This window comes from Pholcus phalangioides, unplaced genomic scaffold (genome assembly GCF_987345545.1).
Source record: "Pholcus phalangioides strain wild (caught in Gottingen) unplaced genomic scaffold, Ppha-v1.0 ptg000019l_1, whole genome shotgun sequence".
In the NCBI taxonomy this organism is placed as follows: domain Eukaryota; kingdom Metazoa; phylum Arthropoda; class Arachnida; order Araneae; family Pholcidae; genus Pholcus; species Pholcus phalangioides.
Genome location: NW_028301612.1, coordinates 7,893,253 through 7,910,799, shown reverse-complemented (window position 1 = coordinate 7,910,799; position 17,547 = coordinate 7,893,253). Strand labels below are relative to the sequence as shown.

Below are 17,547 nucleotides of genomic sequence, written 5' to 3'. Positions count from 1 at the left end.
TTCCTGCCATTTGGAGGTCAGAAACTTGTATTTGTAAAGACTAACCATTAGACCCGTATTTTGCTAGACGTAATTTTGGCCGTCCAACATTTTTATAAAATGCCTTGTTTTTTCCCCCTAATATTAAACCTTGGCAAAACTTAGTTGAAACTTATGAAATCAAAAATTAAGATTAGTTCATGACTTATAAATAACATTGTGACAATTATAACTCTAATTATCATAATTAAATACAATCAAATAAATATATTCATTCATTTGTCCAACATATACCAAGTTTTTTTGTTAATTATATTTTGACTTGAATCATTTTCCATGATTGGCGATTTTTCAGCAAATTTTAGCTATACTTGGCATTTTTACTTCCTTTTGACATCTATACACTTACAGAATCCAGCAAAAACAGGGCCGTCTTAGGGCATGGACCCATCCGGGCCCCACTGTCTACATTTTTCAGCAGGTTTCCTAGGATGGGGTTTTCCGCGGGCCCCCGGCTAGATTTTTCACAGACCCCTTCTCTATATTAAATTTATAGTGTGAAAAACAAAAAATGATAAAAACCATATCAGGCCCCGGGCTGCAGCTCTGTCAGTCCCACTCTTGTGAAGGGTCATGTCCGGGGGTCTCAAGTCCATAAGTGACCCCACCTTATGATAATTTGTATAGTACAATAAATTTTGAAAATACTAGGATATATATAGGCTGTTTATTTCCGGCTAAGTATGGGACTAACATAACATCACTTTGCCTAGGGGGCCCATAATGTTGAGACGGTCCTGAATAGAACTCGGATTAGCGGGGAGCTCAGTAAATTCTAGGCCAGTGGTCTGGAGGCCAATCTTATTTGCAAAATTTTCGCTCAGTATAAATTCACTGAAAAAAATCAATTCAATACGTATAAAGGATCTTGCTTCTAGATGAGGGTCGAAGACTCTGGGTAAGGCAGGGGAGCCACGAGAAAAAAAAAATGCTTCAAAGGGGCCACGGGCAAAAAAAGGTTAAGAAACGCTGCGCAAGAGCACATACATGCACAGGGTGATGTGTGTTACTGTTCCAGGCGACACTCAAATGACCCGCGACACGTTTTGAAACCAATGAAAGTGCCCCGTACTCTGCTAAAGGTTGAGTGTGTGTGCACCCTTTCTTTAAGCGTTGTATTGAGATAGCGATAAAGACAGAAAATGAAACAGATCTAGGGTATCTTTAGTTACACAGCTGTAAACAGGAAAGAAAAATGAAAAAAAATTGCTCATAACAATTTTTTTTTTCGTTTGTGTCAATAGAGTATCGCATTGGAACACTGCCAAATTGGTGACGTGTTACCAGGAGACGCTTAAGTCTTTCGCAATGCCAAAACGTCCACGCTATACTTTTCATCTCAACGTTCTAACAAATACACATTCTTCAATTACTTTTCTAATTTGTTCAAATTCTGATTATAATTTTGTTCAATAATCTTACGGAGTAAATAAATAAACACTACTGTAACGTATTACCTCATATACATCGATCGACTCGATTTCACATCCCTGTGAAATAAGTTTCTTCTGAATACATGAATAATTTAAATGTTTATCTTTTTTCACGTGAATTTCCTGAGAAATCTTCAATTTAATATTCATGGTAATGAAAACATTTTTTTTTTCGCCATAGGAAATTTTTTAATGTTTAATTTCATAGTAATAGAGAGTATCATTATTCAGTTAGCTTAAGGAATATCAGAGATGTCAATATGAACATGAATCTTTGAACACTTAGGAAAAGAGAAATCTATGCTAAGTATATTTATTGATGTCTGAATCGCAGTTTTGAAAAGATAATGATGTTATATTTTATTGAAAACTTAATTTCTTGCGTGTACGTTTCCGTATTTTATCGTGAAAAAAGTGAAGTTTAAATTTTGTAAATTTTTGTTTCTTCCGTTAATTTAATATCCAACACATGTTCTGAAATTGAGCATATTGCATTAACACGTTGACTGCGGGCCTTTTCGACCTGTATCGATGCCTCTTGTGCTGAATACTAAAAAAAAAAATCATTTCGTTTTCCTTTAATTCGATTATATTATGACGCATTTCATCCATTTTTACGTCCGTTCTGGGAAAATAGAAGCTGTCGGCACGTTATCGACAAGCCGCTACGGAGATGGTGATCTTTTCGTGATGCGGCTGCGTCGTACGTATTTATATTTTTTTAGGAAACGTGTAAAATTTCGTAGCAATTGTCATAAATGATTAAAAAAAACTTTAAAGAGAATATTCCTTTTGGTTTTTTGGTCCGTTGCTAATACACAGCTTGATAAGGATAGCTATTTATACCTGGAGATCAGAAACATTTCACTAGTTATCCTTTTTACCAAATAAATCACAAAGACAACTTTAACAATAACAGGGAATCGCCAATCAGTGTACAAAAAATGATCCCACAGGTACACAAATAAAACTGTCAATAGTTGCTTATATCGCCAATCATTGCCAAAAAACCAAAAACAACGAAAACTAAAATTACCAATTATTGTTAAAATCGCCAACTGCGGAAATGAAGCTAGGGAAGAGAGAGATTGGGGGGGGGGGGGGGATAAAAATCCCTTTTCATTGCTATGCTGAAATATGCACAATAATGCTCCAAAATATGAAAATATGCCTTAGATTCTGAACATCATGAAAAAAATTCCATAAAACTACTACTACCACTACTAAACCAGACAGGCACCTCGTCTATATTTCTCTGCGGAACCTCTAACGAATCGGTACACGTTGTAATGTGCGTGTACGTGTAGTGAGACCTGACGTGAAGTTTGTTTCTGTGTGATGCTTGTTATGTGTAGTGCTGGCATCTGCTACCAGTTTTTCTGACTATGGCCCTAAAATTACTGAAAATCACGAAAGAAAATGTTCCGTGGCATAAAAATAGCGAAATAGGCGAAATTCATAAAAAATATGCCAAGCCATAGAAATCCTAGCCCAAATAATAACCTTGTTTATGACATCGTCAGAAAGTTGATGTCCTCTGAATTATTAATAATTATTTTTATTCCTCGTAAATACGTTTGAAGGGGGATTGATGGGTTATCATTACCCATTGGAACCCCGTATCACCAATTATGGTTTTCGGTCGTAAATACGTGACTTTTCTCGAATAAATAAATAAAACAAGTTGCTTGTAATATGTGTGATCGAAACATAGAACTTTTTTGACTAGAACAATTACGTTAACACCTCTTCTTGGTTGATATAGTTTAATGTCACGTGAAAAACTGTTCCTTACGAAATTTATAGTTCTTTGATACCAGTTTAGAAAAATAAGACAAATCATTCTTATATATTCAGATGAGTAACTTCCCGGATCACTACTTTCTTGTTCTCAGTCCGTTAATTCAGATTCGTCCTATTCGACGCTCGGAATAGTTCCAGATGCCAATCTGCTCTGACAAATTTCTAGTTCTCAATTTGTAAAGCCCCATCCAATAAACAAGGCTTTTATGAACCCACCTGAAGTATATTATTCCACGCAATCTTCATTCACGATGCAGTTCATGAAATAAAATGCACTACGTTTGTTCCTTGATTTTCGTGCATGTCTTGTCCCAAGACTATCTATCAGATTACACGAATGGCTTTTGTTTGCGTTGCGGACGTACCGAGATAGAGCGTAAAACAATTTCGTTACGAATGCGGGCCTTGAGACTGATGCTCAAACCAAGAGAGGTATTGAAATCAGAGTACTATCTCGTTGGATTCGTCTTAATTATATCTACCCGCAGACATCAAAATACACTGATATATTCGGAATTTACTTCCTAAGATATGAGCGTTTAACACGAGAACGACGGAAATTTCGAAGTACCTAAAACGATGATAGCGGTCAAAATGACCGCTATAATAAGTAACAAAACACGGGATTAGTATTGAATTGATTCCCTTATAGCGGTAATAAAAACAGTGTCAATTCAATATCTTTGACTTATTTTTTTAGTATATAAATCCCCGTTCACGTAAATATTTCTTTTTTGGAATTTTGGATAATAGGGATTGTGTTTTGACAAATACTAATCCCGTGTTTTGTTACTTTAAAAAGAGGTTTGGCTATGTTTTTCGGAGTTCTTGTAATTCGCAGCTTCATTTTCCCTTGGCAATCCACTGACAAAGTATAATAGGCTTGAAGTATGCGCACACAGAGATTGCATGTGCGGAATGAAAAGACCGTGAATACCCGCCAAATCTGAGCAATGTAAAATAACATGCGCAAGACGGATTTTCGATGCCAATCGCATTTTATACTGAATGAATCTCTTTTATCGAAAACATCATCGGCACCCATTAGTAGAGCAATGAAATTTTGAAATTTCTCTTTTATAAATTCCCTTTTTGTCCGCGACTTCTGTTTTGTTTCGTGAGTGTATGTACTCAAGACCTAGATTTTCTTTCTACTTACGAACTGTAAAATTATTAGTTATTTTGCTCAGTCGAAAGCATGACATGTTTTAAAATTATGGCTCCCACATCATCCAGCAGGGCACCCCCGGCTTGAATCTTCGGTGTCCCCCCCCCCCAGGGCCTCTTTATCGTGAATTTATTGTGTGAAGAAAAAATAATGATAATAATTGTCTTGGCTTTCCGGGATGGTGCCCTGTCCAAGAGTAAAATCGTGAAAAAACGAAGATTCCTTTCTTCGTGCTACATTGTACCTGCAAATGCAATGCAGCAAAAACTCAAAGATCCATACAAAAGTAAATAAATTGAATAACATATAAGACGACGAGCTTCATCAAAAAGTACGTTTGAATAGCACAAAATGGGTACTGAAGAAAAGCAAACGTTATAATAGAACATTTGTTCCCTCAATATTAATCTTCGCATTAACGCATAAAAAGACTTTCCATTTCAACATGTTGTACAATCGTATTAGTTGATATATCTACAGAGGCCAAAATGACCGCTACCGTCGTTCTAGGCAGCCCTTGATTTTACCAGTTGCGTAGAACATTTATGCTTTACTAATTTAACAGCCTCAACTCAAGATGAGAGAAGTCATAAAATGTGGACAATCTCAGATAAACCGTTTGGGTCAAATTTGCATTGCAGTCAAAATGACCGCATCCGTCGTTCTAGTGTCAAAAATGATTCCGTAATGCAACTTTTTTGCGAATGCACCCAGTATCGTCCGATGACTTAAAAGACGTATTCCCGTCAAAATTCAATTACGAAATTGGCAGGCAAATTGATTGTTATCGGAAGACTTGAAAAAAGGAGTAAGTTTCATGCGATATATGCTTTACGTCCGTATTCACCGACGGAGTTTAAACTACAATCGCAGGTTAAAGAATTAGAAATCGACACAGATTGGTTGAAATCCTGAATTTAACCAATCCGCGTCGATCTCCAATCATTTCACTTGTGATTGTAGTTTAAACTCTGTCGGTGAATACGGTAGAGATTCACCAAGACGGAGAGAACGGGAAGAGCCTAATTGAAACTGTCTTTCAGAATGCCATATATCTGATTTGGATACGTAATAATAAGAACTTATTCAATGGCATCACCATCCGAGTGTGTGTGTGCGTTGCTTTTTTTCAAGCAAGGAAGTCAGAACTCAAAATACTGAAAGTAAGGATAGAAATTATAAATAATTGAGAACATTCACCGTGAATACAATAAGTGTCGAGATATGTTACCGCTTAATTACTCGCTAGAAACGAAGTTAATTATTCATCCTGAGTTTCATTAGACATTACAAAAAGATGAATAATAATAGCTCACAAACACACACACAATCTTGGCTTTTAGTTATTATGCGTGTTGCATTTCTTTTCCCCCATGCGTCATTGTTAAATTATCTAATCCTAATAATCACATGACGCAAGAAAAACAATTTTTTTTCCAAGATATTATGAAACACTATCATTTCTCGTTCCTTTGCGTGAGAAACGAGACGATGACAGAACATTATTAAACAACCGTTAATCTATCTATATCCGAAACAATAGGTGTCGTAACCTATCAATGTCAAAATAAAATCCAATCGTATATTCATGACTTTCATGATAATGAGTAGTCATGAAAGAAAGTGCGCCACGATATGGAATTCGCTTCCTACACGCTTTAGGTTATATATTTTCGTGTTTAATTTTCCATGTAAACTCCATGTAAAAAGTTTGGGATCTGGATCGGTTAAATGCTGGAATAGCATCTCTGATTAGAGTGAATGACTGCCTTCATTATGTGTTGTGTAATAACGTTTTAAATGTCAGACTGACCAGCCATGCTAACAAACTCGTCGTTTCGTTGACACACCTGCAACTTGTTTTCATAACATAACTTACAGCATTTTGATGCAGCTGATCTAATATACGTAACACATGTGCCTTTTGAAGGCTTATACCCTCAATAGTGTGGCGTCATCAGAGTAGATGGGGAAAAAAATTAATTTTTCAACACAATATTTCTTGTGAAAAATAATTTGGTGTTAGTGAAGTGTATTCAACTTCCCGACTGTTATTCAATGCCTGAGGATGATGTCACTCTTCGCTATCCATTCAAAGGTTTTTAACAGCTCTGGCTGATGCGAAGATATATTTTTGGAAAGAGAGGAAAAAATTCAACTGCCCCTGCGGAGAATCGAACCCACGTCCTTTCACTTTCCGGGTGAGCGCCCTAGACCAGTGGTTTTCAACCTTTGGAAGCTCACGGCCCGGTTGATTATTTTTTTTCGAGTGGAAGTCCCGGGCATAAATAAGCACGACTAGTGGGAAATGAATGGAGAAAAATTAAACGATGAATCCCTCACGGCCCGGTTTGGCTGATGTCGCGGCGCGGCGGTTAAGAAACACTATCCTAGACCGCTAGACTACAGAGGGAACGAATATCTCTATCTTTCCTTGGAGCTCGTGTGCACTGAACGGGACCGTACATAGACGGTCGGACCTAACTCAGGCCAAAGCTCACAACTTTGTGGCTGGAGCTTGGAGCTTGCGTCCAGTGCACACGAGCTCCAAGGAAAGATTGAGAGATTCGTTGCCTTTGTAATTTAGTGGTTTAGAACGTTTACCCGGAAAGTGAAAGTACGTGGGTTCGATTACCAGCAGAGGCAGTTGAATTTTCTCTCTTTACAAAATATATCTTCGCATCAGCCAGCGGTTAAAAACCTTTGTTATTCAATGGTACATATATTTATGCTTCATATATGTGTGTGGGGTTTTTTTCCGAATGCGAGGAATTTTGCTATGAATGCGGCTTCTCAGGATATCTTCCATTAGCTAAACCCATATACCTTACGGGTATTGGTAAAAAGATTTGTACAGTTGAAATACCAACGAAATCTCCGAAACTGTTACTTTTGTCAATGCATAGAGAAATAAAGGGATAAATATGATTGGAGCTGGATTTTGTTCCCCTTCACTCTTTCCCGTAAACTTATCACAGTTTCTTTTATCCTTCAAACTGTAGCATTGGATTAAAATGAAAAAAAAAGTTAATGCTGACATAAAAGGAAACAGCTTTCTGAAAGTTTTGTCATGTTAAAATTGTATTAGTAGCAGGGAACGCCCTCTGCTGAGAGGGAGTGCGGTTGAGGGTCAATAGAATGGGGCAGGTACTTAAATTTGATCGAGAGTAGAAGGTTGGTTTTATCATAGACCTATCTGGGCCCGTCTGTATTCCCACAGTAGGCCCATAGGGCTGGACATGGGGGGATGTCTGTTCTGATAAGATTGGTTTTGGCTAGAAGTGATTGGCTGCTTGTAAAGTCTGATAGCGGTTGTGTATCGGGGTCATTTCCTCTTTGGGTCTCGTCGGAATCACATTTAGACTCTCTGCGCAGTCAGAAAAATGTTATCACCTTCTATCAATAAGTTGTCTTGCTCATCAACGTTCCGCAGAGGAATAGGTTTTAGGTACATGTGTGGTTTAGTAGTTTCCTGCTCACACCGATTAACTAACATGACAACATGGCAATTTTACAACTTACCTACTGGGTAATCAAGAGCCAATTAATCTGGGTAATCAATCGTATGGATGTTATACGAGGGGTAATTATTACCCCTCGTATAACATCCACCTATGCTATAGCATAATATGTATTATCTGTCTCGGATTAGCAGAAATATGACTTGGGGGGTATATACTGCATCTCATTTCATTTGGCACCCCGTTACTATCAATCTAGGTTCAAGAGAAATGTGGCACCTATTTGGGTATAAGGCATTATTGGGCACTGGCGTCTCGTAGTTGTACCTAACAAGATAACTGTCGTAGGTGTGGGTGAAACGTCAGGTTGTAAATATCCCGGACTAGCCGTTTCAAAACCCCCAGCCCCATCTTTGAGCAAATTATGATGTCGGCATTACTGCTATAAGCCAGTCTAGTTTCCCATTTTCACCCCTCCAAGATAGAGAGGACCATGATTCTGTGTTTTTTTAGGCGCCTTATCACAGGCCACGTCAACAGCTCACGAGTAAAAATCGAATGTTTAGGAGTTACTTAGAAGCATTAATGCCGAAACGAGCTCACAATATATAAAAAGTCTTTATATTTAGTATAAATTTCCTGAAAAATAATAAGAAAAACTTACATTTCTTACCTTAAGAGTAACATTGCCAAATAAAGGGATAAATTCATAATGAACGCCGGCCATGAAAGCCTGTACATTTCAACTAAGCGTTGATAATTCTGTGGTGCTTGGTCAGAACATGGTAACTCCAAAATCACATTTTTGAGATATTAGCAATTTCATTGTCATTTAAAAATCAAAAATAAAGCATATACACAAATACAAATGAAAATACCATACCTCAACATGTTGTTTAGCATTACGCACGTATTTGTGTATTTATCTCACTTCTAACCAGTTATAAAAAGCCATTTTTTGGAAATATCATGTTCTGTCCAAACACCGCGGAATTGCAATAGTCATCAATGTGGAATCGTGACATTCATGATCATGATTGCATGATCTTCAGACATTCTTTTCTTCACGTACGGACAAAGGACGTATTCAAGAGCATTTTCTTTTACGTTCTTGGGGGGTGGGGAAGAATTCACGTAATTCTCGAAAGAAGCTGAAGCATCGATTCGAAATGATAACAGATGGCAATGAATCTATATCGATGACATCGCATATAAATTTGCTGACTGCATTCCAATCGGGTTTTCTTTGTGTATGTGTCTCTCTCTCTCTCTCTCTCTCTGTTTCTCCGGATCACCATCATCATCACGATCATTTCAAGCTTAATTTTTCAGACATTCATCTCTTAATAGCTTACCTTCAGTTTTTTTCCCTTGAATTCAGTACCTCTACAAGACATGACTTTTATTTCTATTTTTAGGTAGCTTATGAGGGGGAAAAAGAAACAAAATTTATTGCATTCTCATCTTTTATATTTATGTAAATATTCCCTTTTCTGTTCCCCAAAGGAACATATGTTAAGCCATAATAGTGTAGAATATTTTGGATTTTTGAGATTCGAGGCTTGTGAAATATTAGCACGTTGATTATATAATCCGTCTTTGAATGGAGGTAGTCATTTGCATGTTTGTGTTAACTATAGTAGTCTGAATCTCCTGAAAATTTCAGTATACGATGCTATTAATTAATTATTATCTTATTATAATTTCAGGTGACTACGCATACGTAGTGCCTACATGGATTAGGAAGCATGTACTCTTTCACGGACGCATGAGTAACCAAAAGAAGGGTGAGTGATTTATATCATTTTTAGTAATAAGCTTAAATATTAGTGTGCTCGATTGGTAATGTCTGTACCAAGGAATGTTCTCTACGTGGCTCTCTTTCTAATCGAAGATGGGTGGGGGGACAGTTAAACCTGGTTATAACAATAATTGGTTTTCCGATTGGTTGATGAAACTTTCTTATAACGTCGATGAGAGAGAGAGAGAGAAAATGGAACGACCTCCGAATTAACGACACATTTTTCTATGACTTTGCTTCCGTGTTTATGGCGTTTTCCCACGAACGATTAAGATTGATTACATTCAGGGAATATTCGTTGATATTGCTAGTAATACCAACTGTAGACAAGAATATTTATTACATATTTTGATGCTCTGACTCTCTGAAAAAAACGGGAAATTCCCGTATTTTTTCTTAACTTCTCCCTTCCCGATGTTTCTTTTTTAAAACTTACCTTGTTTTTTTATCCCTTATTTTGATTTACTAAAATCGGGGACGAAGATCATATTTTCATAATATATAAATTTTATAGTATGACTGCAGTAGAACCTCTAGATAACGGACACCCATGGGACCAAAAATTTCGTCCGCTAACGGGGAGTGTCCTCTATTGGGGAAGTACGACATACAGGGGAACCTCGTTATGCGACTTTCATATTTATACGGGGTTTGGCTTCGGCAGCAATTGGATCATTTTATTATTCATCATTAGTCATCATTTTAATGTTAGAATATATGTGTTACTGTGTGCAGAAGTGATACACAGGTAGGTATACATATTCACCAATCGTTGGAAAGTCTGATGGAAAAATGTGTTATCTTTCTTCTCTGCAATGTACCAATTAATTATTTATACCTGTACCTCACATATGTTCACTACACATATTTTTCAATAAAAATCAAGTTAAAATAAGTGTGAATAAGATGAAAACATTCAGGTGAACATTAACAGTCTTGTAAAGTTAGCTTTCTTCACACGCTCAGCAAACAAAAACAACACACACGTCACCATTCAAATTCACCATCCTGGACCCATTGATTAATTAACGGATGATTTATGATATTCACCAACACGAGCTTGGGATTAAACATAATTTTAGTTGAATATGATAAATTCTCGATTTAATTAATAAATTAGAATTTGTCTGATTTTACTGTCTGCGATCAAGAGTGTCTGTCCACTAACGAAGAGTGAAATACACTAAATTTCTATTCCACGAGACTGAGGATCAGAAAAGTGCCCGCTAACGGGGAGTGTCCTTTATTAGAGGTTTCACTGTATGTATCGTTGTTAAAATATTAATTGCACATGTGAGAGGTGTTCAACCTTGTTTTTTCGTGAATACATTTTAATTCACCGCAGACTAGCTGTGGCACTTTATTTTCCACCAAGGGGTGTTTATAAGCAGCGATTGGCAATTCCGCTGACAATTTGCAATGCGTTTGCGGGAATTGGTGATGTCCCGTGTTTTTTATGTGCCCAAATTCCTCATTTCCCTCGATGAAATATTGTCACACGAATCGTAATGAAATTACAGCTTCATGTGTGCAGCATTTCATTGCACCTGATTATATTTCCACATTCAAAATTTCTGGAAAACGACAACCTTGGTTGTAAGAACATCTCGGTTATAACGGAAAAAATCACGGAATCTTTGATATCATTAAAACCGAGTTTCAATGTACCTACCTCAAGATATTTCAAGTCCTAAAACTAACGTTAAATTTATATTACGTAAAGATGCCCTTCAGAATCACCCAGAATATAAAAAAGTGTTTCATTCATTCTTTATTCTTCTGTTTATTCAATTTGTTATGCTGTTCACGGTTATTTCTCGTTCCAAGGCTCACGTTAGTTCTGTGATTCTCACATCTTGCAGGATAAAAGCTTCTTCAAGGCAAACAAGTTGAACATATCTTCAGTCTTTTACAGTTTCATTTCCAAATTCACTTGAATATTTGCCTTCGCCAGTTCTCGTATTATTTCTTCTCATTCATCTGGCTTATTGCCAATAGTAATAACGCCATCGCCAAAATATAAATGGGAAGATAAATTCCTAATTTATTTGAATTCTTTTCTTATTCCAATGCTGTTTTCTGAATACATTAATCTGATAAATGAGTGAATAGCTTAAGTGAAATTGTATCACCCTGTGTCCGTCTCCATTCCCAAGTTTAATCTTCTTTTCTATCATCCAAACGAATGGCTGCAATTACTTTATCATATATTTTCTCGACGGGATCAGTGTAAATATTGTCTCTCCTATTTGCCTCTAGAACTTTAACACCAACAGATGTGAAGACAGAATCAAAAGGTTTCCTCAAAGCCAAACAAAGCCAAAAACGATGAAACAATTCGCATTCCTTTTATGGCTTTTTATGAGTTCACCGATTGTTCGCATATCATACATTATACTTAATCCACTCAAGAACCCGCTCGTTCTTTTGGTTGAGCTGCGTCCAATGTAGATCTAAGTCTAGTTAGTTGCCAATACGTTGGTGAAGATCTTTTGAATTGCCGGTAGAAGTCGATAATGCTTGATGCCTTCTTTTAAGGGATCTCCTATGTTTTAACATAGTAAAAACATTCCTTATGCTGAAATAATATTTATCCATATGTCAAATTTTTACCATATATATTTGATTGTGTATGGTATTATATGTCAGTACAGAAAAAAATTTACATATCTCTAATACTTAACTTTTATAAATTTTCAAAAACAAACGGATTAAACGCACTACGCATAATAAAATAACATCAGTGAAATTGAACAGAAAATTATTTAAAATAAAGGAAATAAGGAAGGCAGGGGGTCGTGTCTTCAGTGGTGTAGCATGCTTGCCCGGTATGCAAGAGGGCCTGGATTCGAGTCCCGGTGGAGACAAGATGAATTTTCTTCACCTCAGCATAATATCCAGAAAATAAAATGTTTCCTTGAAATTATTTTTTATATTGATTTCATGCTATTTTATCGTGCACGAGAGCGATTTTTAATGAGTTTTTTTTTATTTATTTTTTTATCACAAATTTTCACTTACGCATAAGATGGCATGCAGAATCAAATACAGTCGAATCCTGTTATAACAAACTCCTAGAGACCGGAGAAACCACTTTGTTATAACGGAATTTGAATTCCAGGATTTTTCCACTGTTCCTATGTAACCTTATCTAGGGGGTTAGAAAAGTACTCGTTAAAACAATATTTTTGCTATAACGGTATTCTTCAAAACAGGATTCGACTGTATATGGTGAAAATTTGAAATAAATTGATGAATAAATATTTCTACATAAGAAAGTTTACAATGGTTTAGTAGGCACCTTAACTGTTTTTGAAAAGAACTACTATTTCGTTATTCCAGTCTTTTGGCATGAGATAGACCATTTGTGTATATAGTAACTAGCATGCACGCAAATTCTTCTTATACTTTACAAATGTTTACTGAAATTTCATCTTAACGTGGGCATTTTTTTCCCGTACATTTTATAGCCTTGTAAACACCTTCTTTCAACACGGGAGCGGAGTACGGCTTCTGTTTATTTTCTCCCCCCCCCCCCGTTTAGACCTTTTCTTCACGTTTGTACACAGTATCATAAAATACCTGAACAATTTCAAAAATTTCATCTCCATCTTTTGTCCCGTCTTCTCTTTTTTTTTTTAATGCAGGAATTGGATTTTCTTCGAACAAACATTTTTCGTTTTGCTCATTTTTCAAACTCATCTCTTGAAGTGCTTCCTTTACAACAAAATATCGCATGTGAACTTTATGAAATCTTCTGTGATACGGTTTCGCACCGTTGCCTTACAAAGCTATACATATTACATTTTTGATGTAGAGGTCGTTGTTTCCATTATCTGAAAATTTCCTCCGGTCTTTCGGTTTCATGTTTTTTCCTCTCGCCTAGCATGTGAAAGGCTCCGGGTTCAAACCCCGGCACACCTACCAGCTATATTTTTCGGGGATCACTGTCTTAGGCGGAGATGGACGTGAAAGTCTGGGGCGGAGGCACGATGATGATTGCTAGGGGGCATCATGATGACGATGATGTCCATTCATATATACACATATACATTTACATCGGTAGGCTCAACCTTTGACGGAGGAAGGGGCAATGCCCCTCACATGCCCCCCCCCCGTTTCTCCGCCCATGGTCACGGTTGGTCTGGTGGTCTTCCACCAGTTTTGTTTGTTTCTTCTGTCATTTTCTTCACTGGCTTGATTCATTTTCCTTCAGTGACTTCCTTTACTAAGGATCATAAGCGCATACAATACAGGTTTTTTCCAACAGGTGCGATCGGAGCACATCACTAAAGGTGTGTATAGTGATCGGGAGGACGATTGTGCTCCCCTCCACTCTCACCTGTGCTAATAATGTAATTTTTAAGTAAGCGAGAGCTTTAGCGACCCGTCTATGGTAGTGTTTAATACTCTTCAGCGATTAAATATGTTGAAAATTTTGTCCCATTTGCCTATCGAAGAAAAGGTCACTTGTGTGATGAAGGAGCCGCAGATAGAAATACTACACGTAGTAATAATCAGTGAGAGAGCTGCAGTGGAATGATCAGAGCTGGTCTCCCATTCAAAAAACTATCTCCGCACAGAGCAGACAAACAATTCTACAATCAGTCACACAACAAATAGTTGTACAATCAGTTATCGGAAATTCATATTTGGAAATCCCAAGAAACCTATATATATAGTATTTTATATAAATACTAGCTTTTACCAGCGGCTTCGCTCGCGTGGATTTGGTAATTTGGAAATTACTCGGCGGAATTGTCCCATATAACATTTACAGGCCCCTTGATGGTTGAATTTTCAGACAACCCATCTTAGTGGGCATATCTGCATTATAAAATATATTACTGACCAAATTTCATATTTATAGCTTCAGCGCTTTCGGATCGGCCCTGATTGCCCATATAACCTTTGAACCGTCCTCTCCCCCCCCCCCCCACACAAACACAGTTTAAATTTTTAAAAATCACTTCTTAGCGAGCCTTTACAATATTAAGTAAACGCATTGACCAAATTTCATATTTACCCTCTTATTATAACCTCCCGCCCTTAGAGACAAATTTCAAAGAAATAACTTCTTAGCGACCCTCTACATTATTAAGTAAAAGCATTGACCAAATTTCATATTTATAGCTTTGGCGGTTTCGGCCCGTAGTGATGTATTTACGTTATCGTTGACCCTCTTTATTACCCCCCCCCCCCACAGAGTCGAATTAAAAAAAAAAACTCTTTTAGTCTATGTCATGTAGTAAACATACAGAGAGCAACAGTTCACTCATACAAGCATTACACATAAACAAACTTCATGCCAGGTTCGCTACACATACACACTTATGACCCCCCTCCATTAGTGGTTGAATTTGAGAAAGAAATCACGACAGATTTCACTAGTCAGACTGATTCTTGAACATATTTTGAGCCTTTTCTTTTTTAAATTAGGACCATGCCTCTACGACAAACGGTTGATGAAATAAAGGCCGAATTAGGTCTTACAGGACACCCATTATACATATTTATGATACGCTTAAAATCATTATCGAAAACACAATAATATGACAATAAAGTGTGTTTTGGGTTTTTGGAAATTACATTTCTTCATCGAACAACCCTTGCTCGGCTTATATGTCATGTCAATAGCCAATCAATATATCTATCCTGATTCTTGGTGATTAATCGCAAGTAGCATTTGAAATATTCCGTCCACAAGAACTCGAGCAAGTGAGCACTTAGCCATTATATGCGCGAGTACCTATTCCGATTCTCCTTGAGATGAAGATTAAGAAGGCATATGATATGACACGATATCAAATTTTACGTTTTTGGGGGGGGGGGGGGTACTTACAAGTGATTACTAATCACCATAATGGAACGAAGAGAGAGAGGATACTTTATCACGGAAAACTGAATGACACTTGAAAAGAGTCTCTGGTACCCTGCGTGGCCGTAAATAAGACTGGATACGAGAAGTTATAAGTTCAGAGAAATGGTGATGCGGACATAGTATATATTACTACGTATATTCCCATGTCAGTCAATTCATCAAATTTATGGTTATCGAATTTTCACTCTTACAGCGGCGATCCCGAGATATTTCGTCAAACTTGAACTGTTTTATTTCGGTCACCCCAAAATATCACGGGTTCTTGACCCGTTTTTTACTTCCAATATGGCATTTATAATGCGGAACAGTAAAATTTCATTAACCACTGAAACGATTAAGCGTCCATAATTAGCAAAAAGAAATTGAGGCGATTTCTAATGTACTCGTATAACCCAAAGGAAATCACGGTATAATAAATTGGTACATACCGAAGAAAAATGGTTGTAATATTGGTTGGAGAGAGATAGTCACTTTCGTATTGATATCCAACTAATAAAGTATTACCCGCACTGGTTCTCCACTTTCCGTTGTACCTCCTTGAGGTACTAATGCAGAGCAAACGGCATGACACACCTCGGATATAACGTTGTAAAAAGTTGTTAATTAAAACTTTGTTAATTGCACAACTAATTGGTAATAATAACAATAACGTTAATCAACCTTGCTAATAATATCGGTGAAAACGAAATTACCACGGATATGTTACGGCCGAAGTCCGGTCAGTTCGGAAATCGGCCGATAGTTTTGGTCAAAGTCAGATTCCGACTATCGTTTTTTTTGTGATTGGCCAGCCAATCCATCCCTGGCCAAAGTTCGATGCGCTGGTGTGTGATGGTCATTTTAGACGGTAGGTGTTCATCCATTTTTTTTTTCATCGCCAACGTGTGATACATGGCTATATATAGTAGTTGTATTAGGTTATAGGTTGACTCCATGTGACGAGAGACAGAAAAGAGCAATTCGAGAGGAAAAACTATTTATGCAATAATACAAATATGTATTTTTTTCCGCCAATCTTTGAAGAAAAAAATTATTACCGCATCGTTACTGTGATATGACGTGTTTCTCGTGTGAATCAATATTAAGATAATCATTATAGTGAGAGCTTACAAATGAGAGCTGCAGCAGCTAGAAAAGATAAAGAAGACAGAGAAAACAACGGGTAAGTGTAAGTAGTATCATAAAATAGGTATTCTTTGGGACATCGATATTCCGATTCCTTTGATCATCAGGTCATATAGTAGATAACGTGACCATAAATATCACGAAAAAATACGACAACTTGTTCATGACCCCGAAAATGTCTTTTCATTTCGGACTTTAGCCAATCACTCCCAGCCATTACTGTCTGACAAAAGTCCGGCGGAATTCTGACATTGGCCGGTCAATTTACAACAAAATTGTCCAATTTCGGCCTTTGACCGTAAAATATGTAATTATCCATTTTTTGTATTTTTTCTACTATGGCGTTTTCTCAAGAAATTCTGGAAATTAAAGCAAATAACAAAGCCTCTCTTGTTATGGCAAAATGACTTTCTATCGTACTTTATACAAATACTAATATAAGGACACAACTGGCGAAATGTCCAACGAGGTGGCCATGGCTCCCCACATCCTGGAGCAGGGCCCCTAGGCTACTACTTCACCAAACATCAACTCTGGCCATATCGCTATATTGAAAATTTCTGCCATTAATGTTGTTCTGTCTATCCAGTTGAAAATTTTAAACACTTCGACCATATCCTCCTCGACACCTACCCGTGTTCTCAGCGTAAATATCTTCAAAAAATGAAGTCTCTCTTCATAACTCAATCCCCCGTGTGCCAACAAGAACACCCTAAGCTCTTCTCTGCATCCCTTCAACCCAGTCTATCCCTCTGTAGGTTTTTATGGTCTTGAAAACCTTACACAGCATACTCCAGTCCAAGACGAACTAAGCCTAAGAAAAGGGGAAAAATAAC

At 37.1% G+C, this 17,547-nt stretch overlaps 1 protein-coding gene across 3 annotated transcripts in view; it reads left to right on the top strand.

Moving 5' to 3' along the window:
* The window catches only part of LOC149071182 (uncharacterized), a 171,603-nt gene that overhangs the window by 78,523 nt on the left and 75,533 nt on the right, over positions 1-17,547 (top strand). For all 3 annotated transcript variants that reach the window (XM_089248216.1, XM_089248215.1, XM_089248217.1), the window contains exon 2: positions 9,614-9,691. In XM_089248216.1, the coding sequence (XP_089104342.1) occupies positions 9,673-9,691 (19 nt within the window). In that variant the 5' untranslated portion in view covers positions 9,614-9,672. The remainder of the gene's footprint in view (positions 1-9,613; positions 9,692-17,547) is intronic.